This window comes from Rhinoderma darwinii, chromosome 10 (genome assembly GCF_050947455.1).
Source record: "Rhinoderma darwinii isolate aRhiDar2 chromosome 10, aRhiDar2.hap1, whole genome shotgun sequence".
Classification (NCBI taxonomy): domain Eukaryota; kingdom Metazoa; phylum Chordata; class Amphibia; order Anura; family Rhinodermatidae; genus Rhinoderma; species Rhinoderma darwinii.
In genome coordinates this window covers 17556063-17577335 of record NC_134696.1, presented here as the reverse complement: position 1 = coordinate 17577335, position 21273 = coordinate 17556063, and the positions used below count along the sequence as shown (strand labels likewise).

The 21273-nt window shown below is 40.4% G+C and overlaps 1 protein-coding gene across 1 annotated transcript in view; it reads right to left on the bottom strand.

Annotated features, from left to right (window-relative positions):
• Positions 1–21273, bottom strand: part of TP73 (tumor protein p73) — a 75725-nt gene that overhangs the window by 44856 nt on the left and 9596 nt on the right. The window contains exon 4 of the mRNA XM_075839404.1: positions 5473–5718. Coding sequence (XP_075695519.1) covers positions 5473–5718 — 246 coding nt within the window. The remainder of the gene's footprint in view (positions 1–5472; positions 5719–21273) is intronic.

Genomic DNA, 21273 nt, shown 5'->3' with positions numbered 1-21273 from the left:
TACCATACAGTGCAAAAATAATAGCGCCATACAGTGCCCACATAACAGTGCTATACAGTACCTACACAATACCACCATACAGGACCAAATAATACCGGAGCTACTCCAGACCCATTGGGCCCCGCTTTCCTCTATAGCTTTGGTGTTTGTTTTATGGTGACCTGGTGGTGGAATGATAGCGGCCCTGGGGGCAATTGCCCCATTTGTCCCTGCAACAATCCAGTCCTTAAAACAGGAGCGGGCGGTGTGTTACTGAATAACCAGTCAGTGCTGCTTTTCAGGAGACTAGAAAAGCTGAATGACAACTTCTGTGGGAGCGGTTATGGCAGCCATATTGGTTGTCACCCAGCTTTCCTAGCGACAGATGAAAGTAGAAGGATAATAATAAGACGGTGACTTTACTTGTCTCCGATTTGTTGATCTTTCTAACCAGTAAAATAAATCTCTATTATACGGAGGCATCCAGAGCGTGTTATTTGCCCATGTACCGGATGCCACCGGGTCCTAACACAAAGGCAGGCGTTCTAGATTCAGTCTTAGCTATGATGTCATGGCCTTTGAAGTGGGATTTTCCTCATGTCAACTCTGCAGAGGTGCCTTGTCTTACCGCGCCTCAGGCAGAAAAACACAAATCACTGGAGCAGTCACCTGTTAACCTCAATGTGAGAAAACAAATACATATATTGGCCGTGCTGTCAGGAGGAGCCAGCGCCAAACCAACGGCGTATATACAATGTCCATGTGATGTCATCAGAGCTCAGGACCTGGGACCGTCCAGTTTCCGGGCTGCTGGCCAAATATTTACCATTCCGAAGCTTCTAAGTTACAGAACACTTCCATACATCACCGCATGGCAAGTATTTGCCCCCTCTTATTAGTAGGTACAGCCATTCCAGCAACATCCATTGGTAACAGGTGCATAAACTCAAACATACAGCCATAGACACATAGAATGGGGAGTACAGGTGAACATGGCACGGTCATGGGATCCCGCCATTCCCAAAGAGTGTGTGTCTTGGTACAAGCCTCGAAACAGAAGAGAACGGTGCTGAACTGTGTCGTGCAGCTGCGATCGGCAGAGTCTCTTTGCCCCCTAACTGTATGATATCTTTGTTGTCTGCAGCAAGAGCGTGGGAAAAGTATTGTCAAACCTCACTGCTCCCTACTTAATAAAGTTATAGGATCCATAGGGAGCAGTGATTTTTGCAGGACTCTCTTAGACCGTGAGGAGTCTATATATTTACTTGGTCGGGACTTGGAGAAGGCGTGCCAACTCTGTTCCCACGATCCAGCTAGGGGCATCCTAAGGAAGAAAGGACCCTTCTTAGTTTCAAAAACCTAAGCACATGAATGGCAATGGAATGGTAATTGTTTTGCTAATAATTGCATCTATTTCTATCACTTTTAGGAAACATGATTTTCCTGCATCGTGATAATACAGAGTGGCGAGACATTGCCAGCACAGCTTCAACTTAGATTCTTCTGCCAGATCCCCCCCCACATTTAAAAGAACTAGTTGTGTGGGGCACATGGAGGGCCCATGCAATCCTCACCTACACCCCTTGTGACCGCTAATGCTCCAGGGTAAGAGTCGGCACATATGGACTTAAAGGAGTTGTATATCCATTCACCAGACCCCCTGCAGTCCGATTCTAGCAGGGTCACTTAAAGACCTAAAGAGTATTTGTTTTTTGCCCCCTCCACTAGTTATAACTTTTTTATTTTTATGCCGATGTTTTTTTAGGCGCCGTTTTGAACATATACATGAGCGCTTGATTTATATTGATTTCATGCTTTTTCATACTGTTTACCATAAATAACATTTGTACAGGTTGCTACAGTTATGGAGATACCAAATAAATAAATATGTGGTCATGTGATGTAAACTCAATAAAGTTTATTTTTTGTTTACATTTTTTTTTCAAAGGGGTAGTCCAATGACAGACGTTTATAGCATATTCATATGCTGTGCCGCAAATGTCTGATAGGTCAGAGTCCCATCAAATCAGGTGCTATGACCACGTTGTGCAGAAGAAGCCAAGTGGCCACAAAGGGGGGAAAACGCTTCTCCACTTTGCAGTGCCCGTTTCTCAGCTTCTATTGTACAATGTGGGTCACGGGACCCCTGTTCTCCAAAACGGTGGAGATCTCAGAATGTGGGATCCTCACCTATCAGATATTTATGGCAAATGCTGCAAATATGCCATAAATTGTTGGTTACCGATAATAATCCTTTTGCAATCGTGGTGTTTTAGGGTTTATTGGGATTGGAGACTCTTCAGACCTCAGTAGGGGATCGCTGCTTTCAATCACAGCCGCCTTGCTGCAGGTAAAAAAAAAAAAGTGCGAGATTGTACACCGTGTTCAAAATTATTATGCACATTGGATTTAAGTGTCATAAACATTTAACTATTCGTTTTTCAATGAAACTCATGGATGGTATTGTGTCTTAGGGCTCTTTGGATCATTGTAATCAATCTCAGACACCTGTGATAATTAGTTTGCCAGGTGTGCCCAATCAAAGGAAAACTACTTAAGAAGGACGTTCCACATTATTAAGCAGGCCACAGGTTTCAAGCAATATGGGAAAGAAAAAGGATCTCTCTGCTGCCGAAAAGCGTGAAATAGTGCAATACCTTGGACAAGGTATGAAAACATTGGATATTTCAAGAAAACTTAAGCGTGATCATCGTACTGTGAAAAGATTTGTGGCTGATTCAGAGCACCGACGGGTTCGTTCAGATAAAGGCATAATGAGGAAGGTTTCTACCAGACAAATTAATAGGATTAGGAGAGCAGCTGCTAAAATGCCATTGCAAAGCAGCAAACAGGTATTTGAAGCCGCTGGTGCCTCTGGAGTCCCGCAAACCTCAAGGTGTAGGATCCTCCAGAGGTTTGCAAGTGTGCATAAAGCTATTATTCGGCCACCCCTAAACAATGCTCACAAGCAGAAACGGTTGCAGTGGACTCAGGAATACATGAAGACTAATTTTCAAACCGTGTTGTTAACTGATGAGTGCCGTGCAACCCTGGATGTTCCAGATGGATGGAGTAGTGGATGGTTGGTGAATGGCCACCATGTCCCAACAAGGCTGCGACGTCAGCAAGGAGGTGGCGGAGTCATGTTTTGGGCTGGAACCATGAGGAGAGAGCTGGTAGGCCCCTTTAGGGTCCCTGACGGTGTGAAAATGACCTCTGCAAAGTACGTAGAGTTTATGACTGACCACTTTCTTCCGTGGTACAAAAAGAAGAACCGTGCCTTCCGTAGCAAAATTATCTTCATGCATGACAATGCACCATTTCATGCTGCAAAGAATACCTCTGTGTCATTGGCTGCTATGGGCATAAAAGGAGAGAAACTCATGGTGTGGCCCCCATGTTCCCCTGACCTCAACCCTATTGAGAACCTTTGGAGCATCCTCAAGCAAAATATCTATGAGGGTGGGAGGCAGTTCACATCAAAACAGAAGCTCTGGGGGGTTATTCTGACATCCTGCAAAGATATTCAAGCAGAAACTGTCCAAATACTCACAAATTCAATGGATGCAAGAATTGTGAAGGTGATATCAGAGAAGGGGTCCTATGTAACATGTAACTTGGCCTGCTAAGTTTTTTTGGATTGAAAGAGCTTTTGATTTCTGTAAATATGACCTCCTGATGCTGCAAATTCAACAAATGACCATTTTAGTCTCTTTACAACCTTTAAAATGTTTTGATCTCTGTTGTGCATAATAATTTGAAACAAAAAAAATCTGTTCTCATTAGGAGATTTGTTCAATAAAATTCGCATTATACTCCAACGGTTGACGGCTTGAAGATTATACTGACTGTCATTTGCATCGACTATTTAGGAAAATCAGCGAAAAATAACATTTGCATAATAATTTGGTACTCGGTGTAGTTGTCATATAGGGCCGACCAATGAAGAGGAGCGGAATAAAGCAACGAGTCACTAGTAACTAACGCTCCTGCGTGCTTCACTCCTCTCCTCTTCCTCATTTGTCTGCCTTATAATGATGATGAGCAACGTCTCAACACCCAGTGTGAACATAGAGCGTCCCAACCCCCCACCAAATTGTATTAGGGCTGCTAACTGTTGGCCAATGGACAGGCACTATATGGCGGCGCCGCGGCCCACTGTCCTCTATGACTGGCTGCTAGTCCATGATGGGACTACGGATGTCTCTGCACTCGGTAACATCAGGTAAAGGGGAAATCCAGTCAAAATGATCGTCTGATCTGTCATGGATGAAGGTGAGAAGACTGGAGTCTTTCATCTCGGACCACCACTGATTTCCAGAATGAAAGGGCGATATAAAGAGATCAAACCCTTTGGCACTGCACAGAGATTGCTCTGCTATATTTGCGGGGCTTCCACTACCCCTGAAAACCAAGACTCACTTCACCCCCGGACACCAGTGTCCATCCTGTATGTACAAGCTTGTAACATTATACATCCCTCATTATATAACATGGCGGTCAACAGATGTAGCAGTGCTGACTATTAAGATAATTCCGTAAAACCACAGAAAACACACGGTGATGTCACAGAGAGTTGCGCCACATGATAAACCCAGCTCTGCTATATTTCTACGGAGATGGGCTGCGTCTATGTATGGTGCATCTTTTTTTAACTATCTGAAAGGAGTCCCCCAAGTTACTATAAAGAATAGAGCACAGTCCCATGGTTCTATGCTGGACTATTGGATACTGGATAAATAGAATTTGACTTATAATATTTACCCTGCAGTAATTTGGTCCCTGAGAGCAGATCTCGGGGCAGCTCCAGAGATCTCACTGTTTACATACAGAGCGTCCATGCAGAGACATAGCTGAAGCTCCAGGGACCCAATGCTAAATCTCTACAGGGACCCCCATCACATGCCACTATAGTACTGCTGTCCCCGAATGTGGTATTGGCCCTTAGGCTGTAGGGCCCGGTATGACTGCAACTTCTGTATCCCCCTCCATCGGCATCTTCATCCGCTTCTTTCAACAACCTTTATTTATACAAGTTCTGACCCAAAAATATACATTTCATCTGAAGTGGCATCCCAAAGTTATATTGTCCCGTCCTTTTTTCAGTCATCTGTATACAAAAGTCTATACAAATAAAGTTTTATATGCAAACTTTTCAATAAATTTCACACTCCCGGGATCAGATATAACCAGTGTCATCTCAACGTCAAATCTGAAACCCTAAAAATGGGTCAAAATTGTCTCAGTTACATGACAGATGTCCCGAAATGTCTCAAGAATAATATGTTAGACATGAGACCCATCGACTATGACCCATAGACTTTTATGTGTGATATATGACATCCCTAATTTATAAATATGGTGGACACTTAGTGGTGTCGGAGGTATCAGAACCAGTTTAAAACTATTTCCACCAATTTGCATCTCCCCCAATTTACAATACAAGATACATGATTATTTTCTATAGGGGAAGTAAAGAGATGGGTAACTCACGGTCCACGTCGCTGACTTAGCCGTGCTGGATTGCTGGAACGTCACTTCAAAGTTGTGGGATCCTGGGTAGTCGGTGTTGGATGGGATGACCGGTGCTGGAGACATGGCGTCAAAGGTGGAGCTGGGCTGGGAGTAGGGGGAATGTGTGGGGACATTCGAGTTGTGGTCGGGGTTGTAGGGACTGGTGGAGGCTGCTCTGCTTCCGATACTCTGATCCATGGTGTTATTCAGCAAACTGAATTGAGACTGCAGACAAGGAGGAAAGGGGAGGAGGGAAAAAAAGAACACACAGGTAAGAGGGATTGAAGCATCAGCGGCATCTTAGCACTGGAGAGATCTTGTTACAGGACTCTTAAAGGACTTGCTCACTTTGGAGTCATTTGCAAAATTTCCTGAGGGTGTTTTTTTTTTTTTTTTTTACCTTTTTGGTAACAGGTCAACACTTGTCAGAGGATTGAATGACAGGTTTTGTTGTGAGCACCCTCTAAGTACAGGAATACCTCAGCGCTACTCAGTGCAAGCTGCACCCTTAGAGAGTCTAAAGAGCAGGAAAGACTTTGCAAAATGTGTCATATAAAAAAAAAAAAGGACTATTTACACAGCCTCGAACATCTAAAAGTACTACAAGTCCATGAGCCTTTAATATTCTAGGTTGTCTTGGTTTCCCAGAACATAATAGATGCTGGGTGACAACTTTGTAATGGCCGCCACTAGGGTATCTTCACATGTACATGTTTTGGTTTCATTAAAGGGCTTGTCCACTTTTTACAATCCCTTTTTGGGTCCACAATAATAAGCAGATCACAGGGTGTCCCACTGTCTAGATCCCCAGCGATGAACTGTAATCTGTAGGGGGAACACCGCAGCAAGTATTCAATTCCCCTGCAGTGCCACCACAGGTGAAATTAAGCATTACATGGTGCATATTAAAATTAATAGGCTATCCAAATGTCCATGTAATGCACAACCGTACTGGGTCATCCAGCTCTATGTAGCCATTCTGTACTCCGGCTTATTGGTGGAGATACAGAATGAGGAACCCTCCTCGATTATCTCAGAATTCCTTAACAGGGTACTTGAGAATGTTTTTTTTAAAAGTCAGACAACTACTGTAAGAAAAAAAGATTTTGTTTTTAGAAATTACATTCTCATGCTGCTGAATAGACCACAGAATTTTGGTGGGACAGGATAGTGGAATTTTCTCTACTCTGGTTAACATTTCAATATCTTCTTTTATGGAAATCTTCATCCACCATTCAGCTGGAATATCCAACACAAGGATTTTGGGGAAGAATTATTGTTTTTAATTACCAGGTCTTTAGGACCAATAGATATTCTCAAAAGTTCCAGAAATTCTACCAAGTGCATAGGGAAGGGTGCATTACACCCCCATCACGGTCCCTTTATTCTGGTAAACTTTTGATGGTCATTTCTCAGGGATCTTTACCTATGTGAACAAATAAGAGTGAAGTCTACAAACATCCATAAAGCTAATGCACCACGGTTTTAAGTAAAGCATCTACAAGGTGTTTATTTTTGAACAGGACACATTCTTTCCCATGACATGGCTGTGACAAGGAGAATAGTCGCACCAGGGGTTATGGTCTCCAGACATCAAAGAGATTGGGTTACCGGACCAGGATAATGTGTGTTCTAAGCATTACAGTGACAGGCAATGACGACGGATTAGGGGTGAGTGCACTTTGTTTATTGGTGTAAGTGCCTATGGGGATGTAGACACAGAACTGAAAGGAAAGGGCAAATAAAGGAATGGATTGACTATTTAATGACCCATCAGCCCTAATCACCCTATTATGGAAGAAAAGTAGCATTTCTGTAGGATCAGCAGAGTAATATCTGAACAAGCAAAACCAAAAATGGAAAAAAAAATTAGTCTGATCAGTAGATCAGGGACCTTCTAGGTGACGTATAACATATATTGCAACTATATTGGCCTTTTGATTGTAGTAGGTAAACAAGATAACATTTTTTAAAAATCCCCACTAAATATAAATCATTGAATTGTCCTATGTTCACCAGTTTCTTAGATGTGTCTGTGTCTGGGAAAGCTGGGTCAAATCCGGCTTCCATCGCAGCTCCGCCAAGGGAGTCCAGAATGGAAAATATAGGAGTCTGGAAAATTTGGGTTACGACAACCCATGTGGAGTTGTAGTAATGGCCATATTGGAGCACACAACTTACTCAGACATAGATATTACCAGAAAATTGCTGAATAGACAGAATTGAAAGGCAAGTAATTGAATTTACAAGGAAGAAGGTGACAACCCTAAGAAGGGGCATCTATAATAACTAGAATATTCTTCTACCTTTGTTGTAGATCATGCAGCAATAAGGGCACGTTCAGAGATGGCGCAAATTTTCCGCTGAGGATTTTGCCACAATTTGGCAGCAATTACTCAACGAAACTGCTGAAAAATTTGTACATGGAGGTTTCTTCCAGACGTGAGATTCCGCAGCGGACTTGCCGCAGGTTTCAGCCTTTGCAATCAAGGCTGAAATCCGCAGTGAATATCCGCTGCTTCTCTGCAACAGACTAAGCACGCTCCGGAGTGTAAATTCCACTCCACAAGTTATTTTCCGCACCGTTTCCTGCACTAAATAAACCAAAAAGCTATAAAAAGCAAAGACTTAATAATCTGCTGCAAATCCGCCTCGTCTGAACATGTCCTAAAAAGTAATTTGGGTGGAATTTTAAAATCTCATGTTAGTTCATATAATCATTGTATTCTTGAACACTTCATACAAGGTCATTCTACTACATCTGATAGTCCAGAAGTCCTGATAGTCTGGCAAGTACTTTAATGTACCTGATGTAAAACTGGGATTGGACCATTGGGTCCTGGGTAATTTTTGATCCAGGTTTTTTTCTATGACCTGTGTTCTGGAGGATGTGATACTATGGATGCCAGACTTTTGAAAAAATATGTTCTTTACCGCAGCTTGAAAGGTGACGCTGATGACATCACCAAATCAAGTTTTAATTCAAGTCCCGCAAATGATCTTCTACCTACAAACTGCTCTCTGCTTTGTTATCTCTGGGCTATGACTCTGTTCTCCACCTCAGAAAAGGAGATTGAGTGAAAGTTGCAAATATCTGGAAATATTATCCGAGGATCTGTGCGACACGGCTTATTTCCCCTGGTACATAATGACCTCATATCGCTGTATCAGACTCATGGTCCATACGGAGGGAAATCATTAATAACATTAAAGGGATTCTTATGCACATGAAGCTTTAATCATTACTTTTTGTTTCTCATCCTTTCCAGATCACTGCTTGCTGTCAGTAAATGGAATGGTGCATAACTTCTCATTTTACAACGATTAAGCTCTATTTACATAAGACCGGACAATCCTTTTCAAGGGTTTGTCTGCTTAAGACCACCCATTTCCAAATGCCCTGGGGTCGTAGAGGCGACTTTAACTCTGGAGGACCCGGCACGCCCATGTCTTACACAGAAGATCCGTTGATTTCAATGTGCACAGATTATATATTATTTGCGTTGTCAGAGAGAGCGGTTGCAAAATCTTCCACAGTATTCTCAAATGTTCTGCGTCCTCCAACGATTCCACGCATAGCAGAAGTCTAATAGAACCCATGTTCATCCTGAGCTTCCTGGTTCTTGAGTAGAATGGTACAGCTACAGAACTGGCAGAAAATACGGGCACAATTACACAGGCAGAGCAGTACTAGAAGTGTATAAAATGCTGATATATCTGGTATTCAGGGACGGATGAAAGATATAAACTATGAGCATCTTGTATGAGGTCTGAGACGTGATGCTGAACACTTCAAGGTGCAGATTGTAGATTCCAAATTTTCTGTTATTGGCCCCTACGGCATTGATGTCTGTAGTCTATAGCAGATCAGTACATCCTACATCTATCTATCTTTACTTGGTTTAATGACTTTTTCCATCTGAGAAGGATAGATGATTTCTGATGACTCAGGTGCGAGACGATTCAAGGTGCTCACCTGCCTACAACTGGCCCCTGGTGAATATTCATAATATAATTTACACTGTGGCCTTAGGTGGCTCCTTAGCTTAATTCTTGACTGTCACATCTGTCCGGCGAGGGAGCTGTGCGCTCTGGTTGTTGTATTACATAATTGCCTACATGAGCATCTATGTGTGTGCGCGTGTGTGTATGTGTGTGTGGTAATGTATATGTGTAATAGTGTATGATGTAACATCTACAATACTCACTATCATGTAACATCTACAAGGCCTCCATCATGTAATAGAGATAAGGTCTACAATCATACAATCATACAATGGCCAAAGGTTTCCGGATCATGCCACGGATTCGGATTCTCCATCATATTAATGAAAAGTCTCGCCACTATGTAATATTGACAATGTGCACCATCATGTAATATCTACAAGGTCCACCATGATGTAATATCTACAAGGTCCACCATGATGTAATATCTACAAGGCTCACCATGATGTAATATCTACAAGGTTCTCCATGATGTAATATCTACAAGGTCCACCATGATGTAACATCTACAAGGCTCACCATGATGTAATATCTACAAGGCTCACCATGATGTAATATCTACAAGGTTCTCCATGATGTAATATCTACAAGGTCCACCATGATGTAATATCTACAAGGTCCACCATGATGTAATATCTACAAGGCTCACCATGATGTAATATCTACAAGGTCCACCATGATGTAACATCTACAAGGCTCACCATGATGTAATATTTACAAGGTCCACCATGATGTAATATCTACAAGGTCCACCATGATGTAATATCTACAAGGTTCTCCATGATGTAATATCTACAAGGTCCACCATGATGTAATATCTACAAGGCTCACCATGATGTAATATCTACAAGGTCCACCATGATGTAACATCTACAAGGCTCACCATGATGTAATATTTACAAGGTCCACCATGATGTAATATCTACAAGGTCCACCATGATGTAATATCTACAAGGTTCTCCATGATGTAATATCTACAAGGTCCACCATGATGTAATATCGACAAGTTCCACCATGATGTAATATCGACAAGGTCCACCATGATGTAACATCTACAAGGTCCACCATGATGTAACATCTACAAGGTCCACCATGATGTAATATCTACAAGGTCCACCATGATGTAATATCTACAAGGTTCTCCATCATGTAATATCTACAAGGTTCTCCATGATGTAATATCGACAAGGTCCACCATGATGTAATATCGACAAGGTCCACCATGATATAACATCTACAAGGTCCACCATGATGTAATATCTACAAGGTCCACCATGATGTAATATCTACAAGGTTCTCCATGATGTAATATCTACAAGGTTCTCCATGATGTAATATCGACAAGGTCCACCATGATGTAATATCGACAAGGTCCACCATGATATAACATCTACAAGGTCCACCATGATGTAACATCTACAAGGCCTCCATCATGTAATATCTACAAGGTCCACCATCATATAACATCTACAAGGTCCACCATGATGTAACATCTACAAGGCCTCCATCATGTAATATCTACAAGGTCCACCATAATATAAGATCTACAAGGTCTCCATCATATAACAACTACAAGGCTCACCATGATTTAACATCTACAAGGTCCACCATGATGTAACATCTTCAAGGCCTCCATCATGTAATATCTACAAGGTCCACCATGATGTAACATCTACAAGGTCCACCATCATGTAATATCTACAAGGTCCACCATGATGTAACATCTACAAGGTCCACCATAATGTAAGATCAACAAAGCTCACCATGATGTATATAACATCGACAAGGTTCATCGTCAAGTAACAAATCAAAGGTCTATCATTATACAATGGACACGTTTCATCATCATGCTACATGTAAAAGTTTTCATGCCTTGACCAAATTCAAGAGTATACACTGTTGTTCTCTGTTATCAGCTTTCTCTTACAGCAATACCCCTTTTTCTATTCTCTTAAAGGCTACACCAAGCAACACTGATAAACTGTGTTATGCCAAGTGCAGGGCATAAAGGGGTAGTCCAGAGTGTCCCTTTAAGTAATTTTTTTGCTTGCTTGACTAAAACGAATAATGTTTTGGTGAAGACATCATGACTTTTCCTTAAACTGCTGAGAGTTAAAATCTTTCATTATCGCAGCGTTTGTCATACAGAGAACATGTAAATATCCTTCTATCGTTCTTCTGGAAAAATATCTCACAGATCTAACAATCTTAATTACAATACAACATTTGCCTTGCCCCATGTAGAAACTTCTCGCCCTGCAGATATCATGCTCTACATATGTAGCTAAGAGAATATTTTCGGTATGTCCTATAAAATATCTTACCTGCGATACAGATATCCATCAGTCAGTGGCCTGCAACCACCACTAGAGGGAGCGTACTGCACACGGAATCATACTGCTCCCATTGAAGTCAATAGTAAATCCGTCTGCAGTAAGCTCCCCCTAGTGGTGACTGCAAACAGCTAGATTTGTATAATTTAACTCTATGGGGGAAAGGTGTTTCCCACGCCAATCTTAAACTGTACTGCGCTAGAGTAAAATGCGCCAAATTTATCAAGAGGCGCACGTTTCTTAATAAATTTGGTGCATCTTTGCCAGCTTGTGCGTCAGAAAATCAAATCTATGCCTGTTATTAGCAGGTGTAGATTTGGGCTATAATTTACGCCAACGTTGGCATAAATTATAGTAAATCTTTCGGTCTGCTGAAAACAGCGTTAAATGGCAAAAAAAATCTTTGTGCAAATATGGCGTGCTGCATAATTTGCAATGTTTTAACGTAAGAAAAGTTGCGTAAAAACATTAATAAATTCCTCCCTATATCTATGTGTCAGAAAAAAGGAACTGAGACGGATATAAAGATGTATTATAAAATAAAAATGAACACAAATTTGAAACATGGGAAACAATTCCAATTTTCCAGCCATCATTATTGTAAATGATTGTCCCTTACGGTCGGCTAGTGATGACTACGGCTACGTCTAAGGCCACCGTCAGTCAGTAATAGGTTGGATCGCGTATTCCTCTTCTTTTCTGACAAATGGCTATTGATTTGAGGATATTTGTTTTAAGGGTGTATTTACCTTTTTTGCCGCAAATTCTGCCCAGTCCTTACAAATCCAAGTACATGTAATTATAGGACCTGTCTCTTTAAGGCAATAAATAGTGAAGTAGTACTCTTAACGTACAGTCAGATAATGAATGGTAGGAGCCCCATCATTTTTCATCATGGCAGTCAATAGGATCCACCCGGACACGTCTCGAATACAGCGAACCCTTATCTTGATTGTAAGAATTCTGCGCGGACATGTGTGAACTGTCCCATATTTACTTTCTAATTATCCCTCAATTGAGCTTTCAAAGACTGGGAGGGACAAGTATCCTCAGCCCACAGGCTACGTTTTACCGAGCAATTTATCAGTATAGGGATCAAATGCGTAATGACAGCTTGTAAGGACGCCCATCGAAAGCTTTCGCTATCTGTCAGGTCTCAGCAATTTGGAAATGGATATTTTGCTTCGCTATCCCAAAAAAGATAGGGTCCTTATCTATGGGAAGATATTCATAGACATACGGTCACAGCTGGAGGATGGGCAGGTGTCATACCAGATCCTTTACTGCCAAACGAGCTTGTCGATCAGCGCTCGTTTGTTCGATCGACTTGGTGTAATTGATCGTTAATACGATCGATCCTCCCTATGCATTTTGCATCTTGTCGGCAGCACATCCCCTGCTCACACGGGCAGACGTAATGCCGACAGGCGAGCATTTTTTTGTCCACATAAAAGATCCGATCAGCCGATGAACGAGCGCTTGTGGCGATCACATGTGACATTTTAGGAATTGACATTTAAGCAATTCCTTTCATATATTCTGCACAGCAGATCCAAATTGGAGTTACCCTTTAAAGTGTAACTAAACTTTTATAGCCATAGTGACATGTCAGAAGTTTTGATCTGTGGGGGTTCGAGCTCTGAGACCCCCTCCCTTAGCTAAAACGAGAAGGTGATCGCTGTGCCGTTATGTTTCTGATCGTCTTTCCTCGGAGCGGTGACTGGTTCAATGAGTCCGGAAAGTGCTCGCTCGGCTTTCCAAGAAAACTCAATCAAAAACTAAGCGGTTCTGCCGCTTCAATTTAGAGATCGGTGGGGGTCTCAGTACTCGGGTCCTCGTCGATTAAAACTTCTGACGTGTCACTATGACATGTCAAAATATTTGTAAAAGTTTAGTTACCCTTTAATATATGAACACCCTAAATATGGATTGGAGAGGAGGCGTATATGTATGTGCCCTGGATCTTAAACTATGTAATCCCGGTGTTGTTCCTGCAAGCAGGCATTCGAAATTTGGGTTGTTCAAACACATTAATCTGCATTCTTGCCGACCACAAGAATTAATGTTATTAGCTGTGTCAATACGTATCTTCTAACCGGAGTCAAAGACAATTACTCCATTCACACAAAACATCCCTAGCAGGCAAACTTTTCTATACAAATTCCGTCTTGAAAATCAAAAAGTTTGTGTTTTTGTATTGTTGGGAAATTCTGACAAGTCAAAACACTACGTAAGTGGCAAGGATATCACCGGCTTCACTGGTAGTAAGATACAGTATGACACTCGGATCTGGTATAACTGATATACTACAGTTGGGACACTCATCTTCCATAGAGGACAATGACAAAAATATTGGAACTGCAAATTCTGTGCAAATTTTGTGCAAATTTTGAACATTTTCTTCCCATAAAAGTCAACGGAAATGCTGAGAGACTAGATTTCCCTTCTGTATCATCCAAGACTCAGATTGCATTAACCTGTACAAAAATTGCAACCAGCCGCAACTATAAAGCTCAGCGTTAGCCTATTGGCCACTACACCTGGCCTGATACCCCATGAGCTCTGGTCGATTTTGGCGGTGGAAACTTCCATATTAATATAATTTTATTCTGACTTGGATTCAGGCAAATTCTCGAATAAAATGAATGCTTATTATAACTATTTTAAGGTGAAAATGACATTTAGATCTGTAAAGCTGAATGAATTCTGCCCAGGGTGGAAGGTGTTAAGTCGAGGGTAATAACAATTTGTAGGAAGTATTAATAAGTATTTTGGGGATATTGGTCATCTTTATCTCCTATGGTATTTTTACCAAAAAATATAGATTTTATATGTAACAATAATAATATTTATATGGGTCGTTTTATTTTTCACGATTTTTTTAAGAATGGCGTAGTGTTTTTTTCTTATGAAAATTGAATCAAAAATGGCGAAAAAAAGGACTCATGTAAATATAAGCTAATAATCAGCAACATATTAACAGGTTGGGAGGCCCCATAGCAAAGATACGAATTAGGCCCTTTTCAGGTGCTGCTTGACACCATCCCACGCTGCCCAGGACAGGCGGTTCGGATGCCCACATCCCTTTTCTACTTCCTTGTTTGCTAATATTGTAGCACCTATGGAGACCACAACCCTGTGCAGGATCTCACCAACTATTAACATAATAAGAAAGACCAATTTGAATAGTTATAATGCCGTAGGATCTGCATCCCATGCCATTACCCAGCATTATCTCCTTAACCTTGGCTGCACATGTTTCCAAAAGATCAGAACCTCTATAATATGCAAAAAGTCATTATTTAGCTACATTTTCTTCATATTTTATTTTAATGGACAATGAAAAGGCTAAATATCACCCCTCCCAGTGAGGGCACCCGAGGGATACAGATGGGCGGAGGTGTACAGCATCTGTGGGAGGTGCATGAAACAGCTGTGTGACAGGTGTATAGGAGACCTATGTGAACCTAGGACTGCAGGCAAAGTAATTATTACTAAATACTCAGTAGAAAACATTGTAAAAAAAACAACAACAACACAACAATACAATAACAAATAACGTTTTATAAAAAATATTAAAAAAATGTATGTAAACAATAAATTTGAAAGTCATATTATATATATATATTATTTATTAAACGACTATTAAAATGATTGTTTACATACATTTATTAAATATTTTTTATAAAAAGCTATTAGTATTGTTTGTTTTTAAATAAAACAAAATAATAAATATAAATATATATCAATTTTTGTAAAATAACCAATAAAAGAACAAGAACAATCTCAGATCTGTACATTCCTTTTTGGAAAACAAAGAATACATAAAAAATAAAATAAAAATTGTAAGTATAATAATTATATATATATATATATATATATATATATATATATATATATATATATATATATATATATATATATATATATATATAATTATTATACATTTTTTATTTATTGATTAATTTTTTTAAATAAAAATGAATTTGTTAAGTGTAATTTTTTTTCTAAAACTAGTAATTAATCATGAATATATTTATTTTTAATAATCTAAAAGAAAATTAATACATCGAAATTAATATTATTAATAATAATAATAATAATAATAATAATAATAATAAAAGTAATAAGAATTTTTAAAATAGAACCATTTTTTTTCTCAATAAATAACACATAAAGCCTTATTGGAAAAAACATACAAAATATTTTGAAAAATTTATTTACATTGAAAAAAAACCCTGAATTAAAAATTGAAATTCTGAAATCACAACTGTTCTATTAAACTATCACAGAGGATCCTCCGTTGATATCCACTGAACGTGAAGTATTTTTGGACATTTCTATATCTCAGCATGATTTACCGACATGTACATATAAAACCTTCTGCGACTGAATGAGAACTCCACGACCTCCCTGTAAGTATCTCATTTCTGTCTCTATTAAAACTTATTTTCTATGTTGATAAATTGGGAGAAAATTGGTTATCATTCGCCTAATTTGTATTACATGGTTCTACTATAAGATCGCGAGGAAAAAAAACGAATACACAGATTATGAGTAGGTTTAGTACATACTTGTGCACATTTTTGCACTCTAATTTCTTTTGTCATGACTGTCAGACTCTAAGTCGTTCCCAAAAGAAGCCCCTAATTTCCTAATCTCACGCATGGAAGACTCTCAATGGCAACAGGTGTGAAAACCGCGCTGCACAATGAGTAAGACAGTTGTGATTGGCTCAAAGGCATTTTGCCAATTATTTTTTATTACAAAAAATTAAAAAAATGCAGGTAGACAACCGAAATAACCTACCGTGTATGGCTGCATGGGGTCACTTATATACAGCATCTTAGTCTTCCTGGAATACAAATGCAGATGGCAATTGTCCCAGCAGAGCAGTCATGGGGTCAGTAGGATGCAATGGAGAATAGGTAAGAAATGCAACGTGTAGACAGCGCGCAGGTATAACACACAGTGCATATGTCTTAGAGGATGCTGTGGTACATGGAAGCAGTTTGTTAGGTTTTTTTTTTTCGTTTTTTTCTCATCTCCCTTGGTTCTGTCAACTAGCTGCATCCAACAACAAACTTGAGTCCACCCCCTTTCCTCATGACTATTCATTAAACCACCAGGCAGGTTCAGGCTTGCCCGGTGTTGTATTGGACTATACCATGTATCCCGAGAGGGGGGGATGAGGACGGGTCTACTTTTTTAAATATTATTAAACTCAATGTATTTTAATTCGGTAAAGCTGGATTCTGAGCGCCAATAGGTTACGTGTAAGACAAGTGGAACTACAAGTCAAACGCGACTGGGTTATGGATGACGTAAAAACTAATTCTTCATCATAGAAGGTTCGGTAGCCGGTTACTTGTCTCCATCGTTAAGGTAACATCAATAAGTCTCATCTCCAAGCCAAGATCATGGAGACACAAAGTCTAACTTCATAAAACACCAAGACCGGCCGCTAATTCTCGGGGTTAACAGGTATTAATCTCTTGACATTCTGCATTTGTTGAGGCATTAAACTGCGTTAGTAAAGTATAAAAACACGCAAAAAAATGTATCAATGAGGAAACGCCTTGTATAAAACAATAACTTAAAGTCAAACGACAGTAAAAAAAAGTTAACCCCAATTTCCCATCCTTCTCTTGGCACAATTACAGGAGTCCGGGAGGCTGAGATATGAGAGATGTTTGGTGTATTCCTCACACCAGAGATTTCCATTGACTATCTCTTATATGGAGCGATCAATGTGATCACTGAGGATTTTTTTTTCTTAAAGGCCCTTGTACATGGGCCAATGATGGGGCAAACGAGCGCTCATATGAAAACTCGTCCCCGATCATTGCCCTGGGCAACGATCAGACGATGAACGAGCAAACACTCGTTCATCGTCTGATGGTATCGTTTATGCTGCAATAAATATCATCGTTGTGGGCAGCACGTCTCGCCGTGTAAACAGGAAGATGCGCTGCCGACATCATGGAAATGCATGGGGACGAGCGATCGTAGTAATAATCACTCGTCCCCATACATTACTGACCATAGCTACGTGTGAAAAGAGTAAACGAGCGCCGATAAACTGAAGGGAGAGGGGAGTAAACCACTGGCAGGCACCTCTGGGTACGGCTTATCTCCCCTGAGAACAAAGGATCAGGCATGATGAAATCCAACTGGCCGATCCTTTTTTCTCCCGACATCTGCCATCAAGGGGAGATTCAGGAGGCCCTCATATACATTAGATCATACACATTAGATCATATACATTAGATCATATACAGTGAAGGAAATAAGTATTTGATCCCTTGCTGATTTTGTAAGTCTAGAATTTTTAGGCTAGGTTAATTTTACCAGTGAGAGATAGATTATATTAAAAAAAAAAAGAAAATCACATAGTCAAAATGATATATATTTATTTGCATTGTGCACAGAGAAATAAGTATGTGACCCCCCACCAACCATTAAGAGTTCAGCCTCCTCCAGACCAGTTACACGCTCCAAATCAACTTGGTGCCTGCAGTAAAGACAGCTCTTACATGGTCACCTGTATAAAAGACTCCTGTCCACAGACTCAATTAATCAGTCTGACTCTAACCTCTACAACATGGGCAAGACCAAAGAGCTTTCTAAGGATGTCAGGGACAAGATCATAGACCTGCACAAGGCTGGAATGGGCTACAAAACCATAAGTAAGACGCTGGGTGAGAAGGAGACAACTGTTGGTGCAATAGTAAGAAAATGGAAGACATACAAAATGACTGTCAATCGACATCGATCTGGGGCTCCATGCAAAATCTCACCTCGTGGGGTATCCTTGATCCTGAGGAAGGTGAGAGCTCAGCCGAAAACTACACGTGGGGAACTTGTTAATGATCTCAAGGCAGCTGGGACCACAGTCACCAAGAAAACCATTGGTAACACATTACGCCGTAATGGATTAAAATCCTGCAGTGCCCGCAAGGTCCCCCTGCTCAAGAAGGCACATGTACAGGCCCGTCTGAAGTTTTCAAATGAACATCTGGATGATTCTGAGTGTGATTGGGAGAAGGTGCTGTGGTCAGATGAGACTAAAATTGAGCTCTTTGGCATTAACTCAACTCGCCGTTTTTGGAGGAAGAGAAATGCTGCCTATGACCCAAAGAACATCGTCCCCACTGTCAAGCATGGAGGGGGAAACATTATGTTTTGGGGGTGTTTCTCTGCTAAGGGCACAGGACTACTTCACCGCATCAATGGGAGAATGGATGGAGCCATGTACCGTCAAATCCTGAGTGACAACCTCCTTCCCTCCACCAGGACATTAAAAATGGCTCGTGGCTGGGTCTTCCAGCAAGACAATGACCCGAAACATACAGCCAAGGCAACAAAGGAGTGGCTCAAAAAGAAGCACATTAAGGTCATGGAGTGGCCTAGCCAGTCTCCAGACCTTAATCCCATCGAAAACTTATGGAGGGAGCTGAAGATCCGAGTTGCCAAGCGACAGCCTCGAAATCTTAATGATTTACAGATGATCTGTAAAGAGGAGTGGGCCAAAATTCCATCTAACATGTGTGCAAACCTCATCATCAACTACAAAAAACGTCTGACTGCTGTGCTTGCCAACAAGGGTTTTGCCACCAAGTATTAAGTCTTGTTTGCCAAAGGGATCAAATACTTATTTCTCTGTGCACAATGCAAATAAATATATATAATTTTGACAATGTGATTTCCTTTTTTTTTTTTTATATAATCTATCTCTCACTGGTAAAATTAACCTAGCCTAAAAATTCTAGACTGTTCATGTCTTTGACAGTGGGCAAACTTACAAAATCAGCAAGGGATCAAATACTTATTTCCTTCACTGTATATTAGATCATACACATTAGATCATACACATTAGATCATATACATCAGATCATATACATTAGATCATACACATTAGATCATATACATCAGATCATATACATTAGATCATACACATTAGATCATACACATTAGATCGTCGGCTGAGTTTCGTCTCATGTATATGGGCACCTCAAGCATTGGAAGAACTCAGGTCAATAGGGATATAAGGGTTGAGAAATGAGACCTAACCCTTTGCACGCAGCTTCATTTCAGCAGTGAGACGCTTGGCATTATACCAGTAAAACCTGGGCACAGAAAATGTACAAATATCTATACAAATACAATACTGATTGATGCTTTGTGTACCAATTCCCCTCTATCTCAAGATCTCTGCTTGATGTGAATAAATGTAAACATTCTTATTTACATCCACAGTCTGAAAACCAGGACAACTCTAGACTTGCTCACAGCTGATGGTTTTGTTACAATGTATCAGTCTGGGCCAGTGGTGTGCATTTATAGTCTTATACCAAAAACCATGAATTACAGCATTGCACTCAGACTAGACCACCAACTCCCAAGGTGGCTCTTAGGCACGTGCCGCTTGTTCTTAATGGAAAAATCTATCTATCTATCTATCTATCTATCTATCTATCTATCTATCTATCTATCTATCTATCTCTATCTATCTATCTATCTATCTATCTATCTATCTATCTATCTATCTATCTATCTATCTATCTATCTATCTATCTATCTATCTATCTATCTATCTATCTATCTATCTATCTATCTCATATCTATCTATCTATCTATCTATCTATCTATCTATCTATCTATCTATCTATCTAATCTATCTATCTATCGTATTTTATATAGCTGTTTTCGCAACTCCCGACCATGTAGTCAGTAAGTGGCCGGGAGTGAGCGTGAGCACATATCCTGTGGATATGTCATAAATGTCCTCCATGGAAAAACCCCTTTAAATGCCGCGGTCGCTATCGAACGCGGCATTTAACTAGTTAAACGGCCAGGGACAGTGCGATCGCTGTCCCTAGCCGTTAGAGAAGCGTGGCAGCTGTAAAACACAGCTGACACCTGCAGGGTTGGGAAGGGGTTAAGGAAGTGGTCAGGGGGGTCTGCCACAGCCGGGCCCCTTGACTGCCAACCTATAAGACGCAGGGACTTTTTTAGCAAGATTTATTCTTGCTAAAAAGTGCGTCTTATAGTCCGAAAACTACGGGTATTTATAAATTATCACCAAATAGCTCAACCAAAACACACAAGTACAATCCATATAATAATACATGTGTTTCCTGCTCTTGCTGCGGTGTGCTGCGCTCAGCAGTTGCAATTTTTTCCTAACTGTTCAAGAAAAGGTTCTTAGAAATGATTCTATGTATCAGGGTTTGAGCAAAGGGATGACACGAGGATTGTCTCTTTGAATCAGAGTCTCACGCACCGTCCCCGCTCGGCATAACTCGGCCTATTCGTTTTTATCAGAGTGTTTCTTTAAGAGAATTCTATTGTTATGATGCAGGTAATTGCACCACATTCAGATACGTTTGTGCATAATTTGTGGTAATTTGCTGCAACAAATGGCCCCATTTTCTTCAAA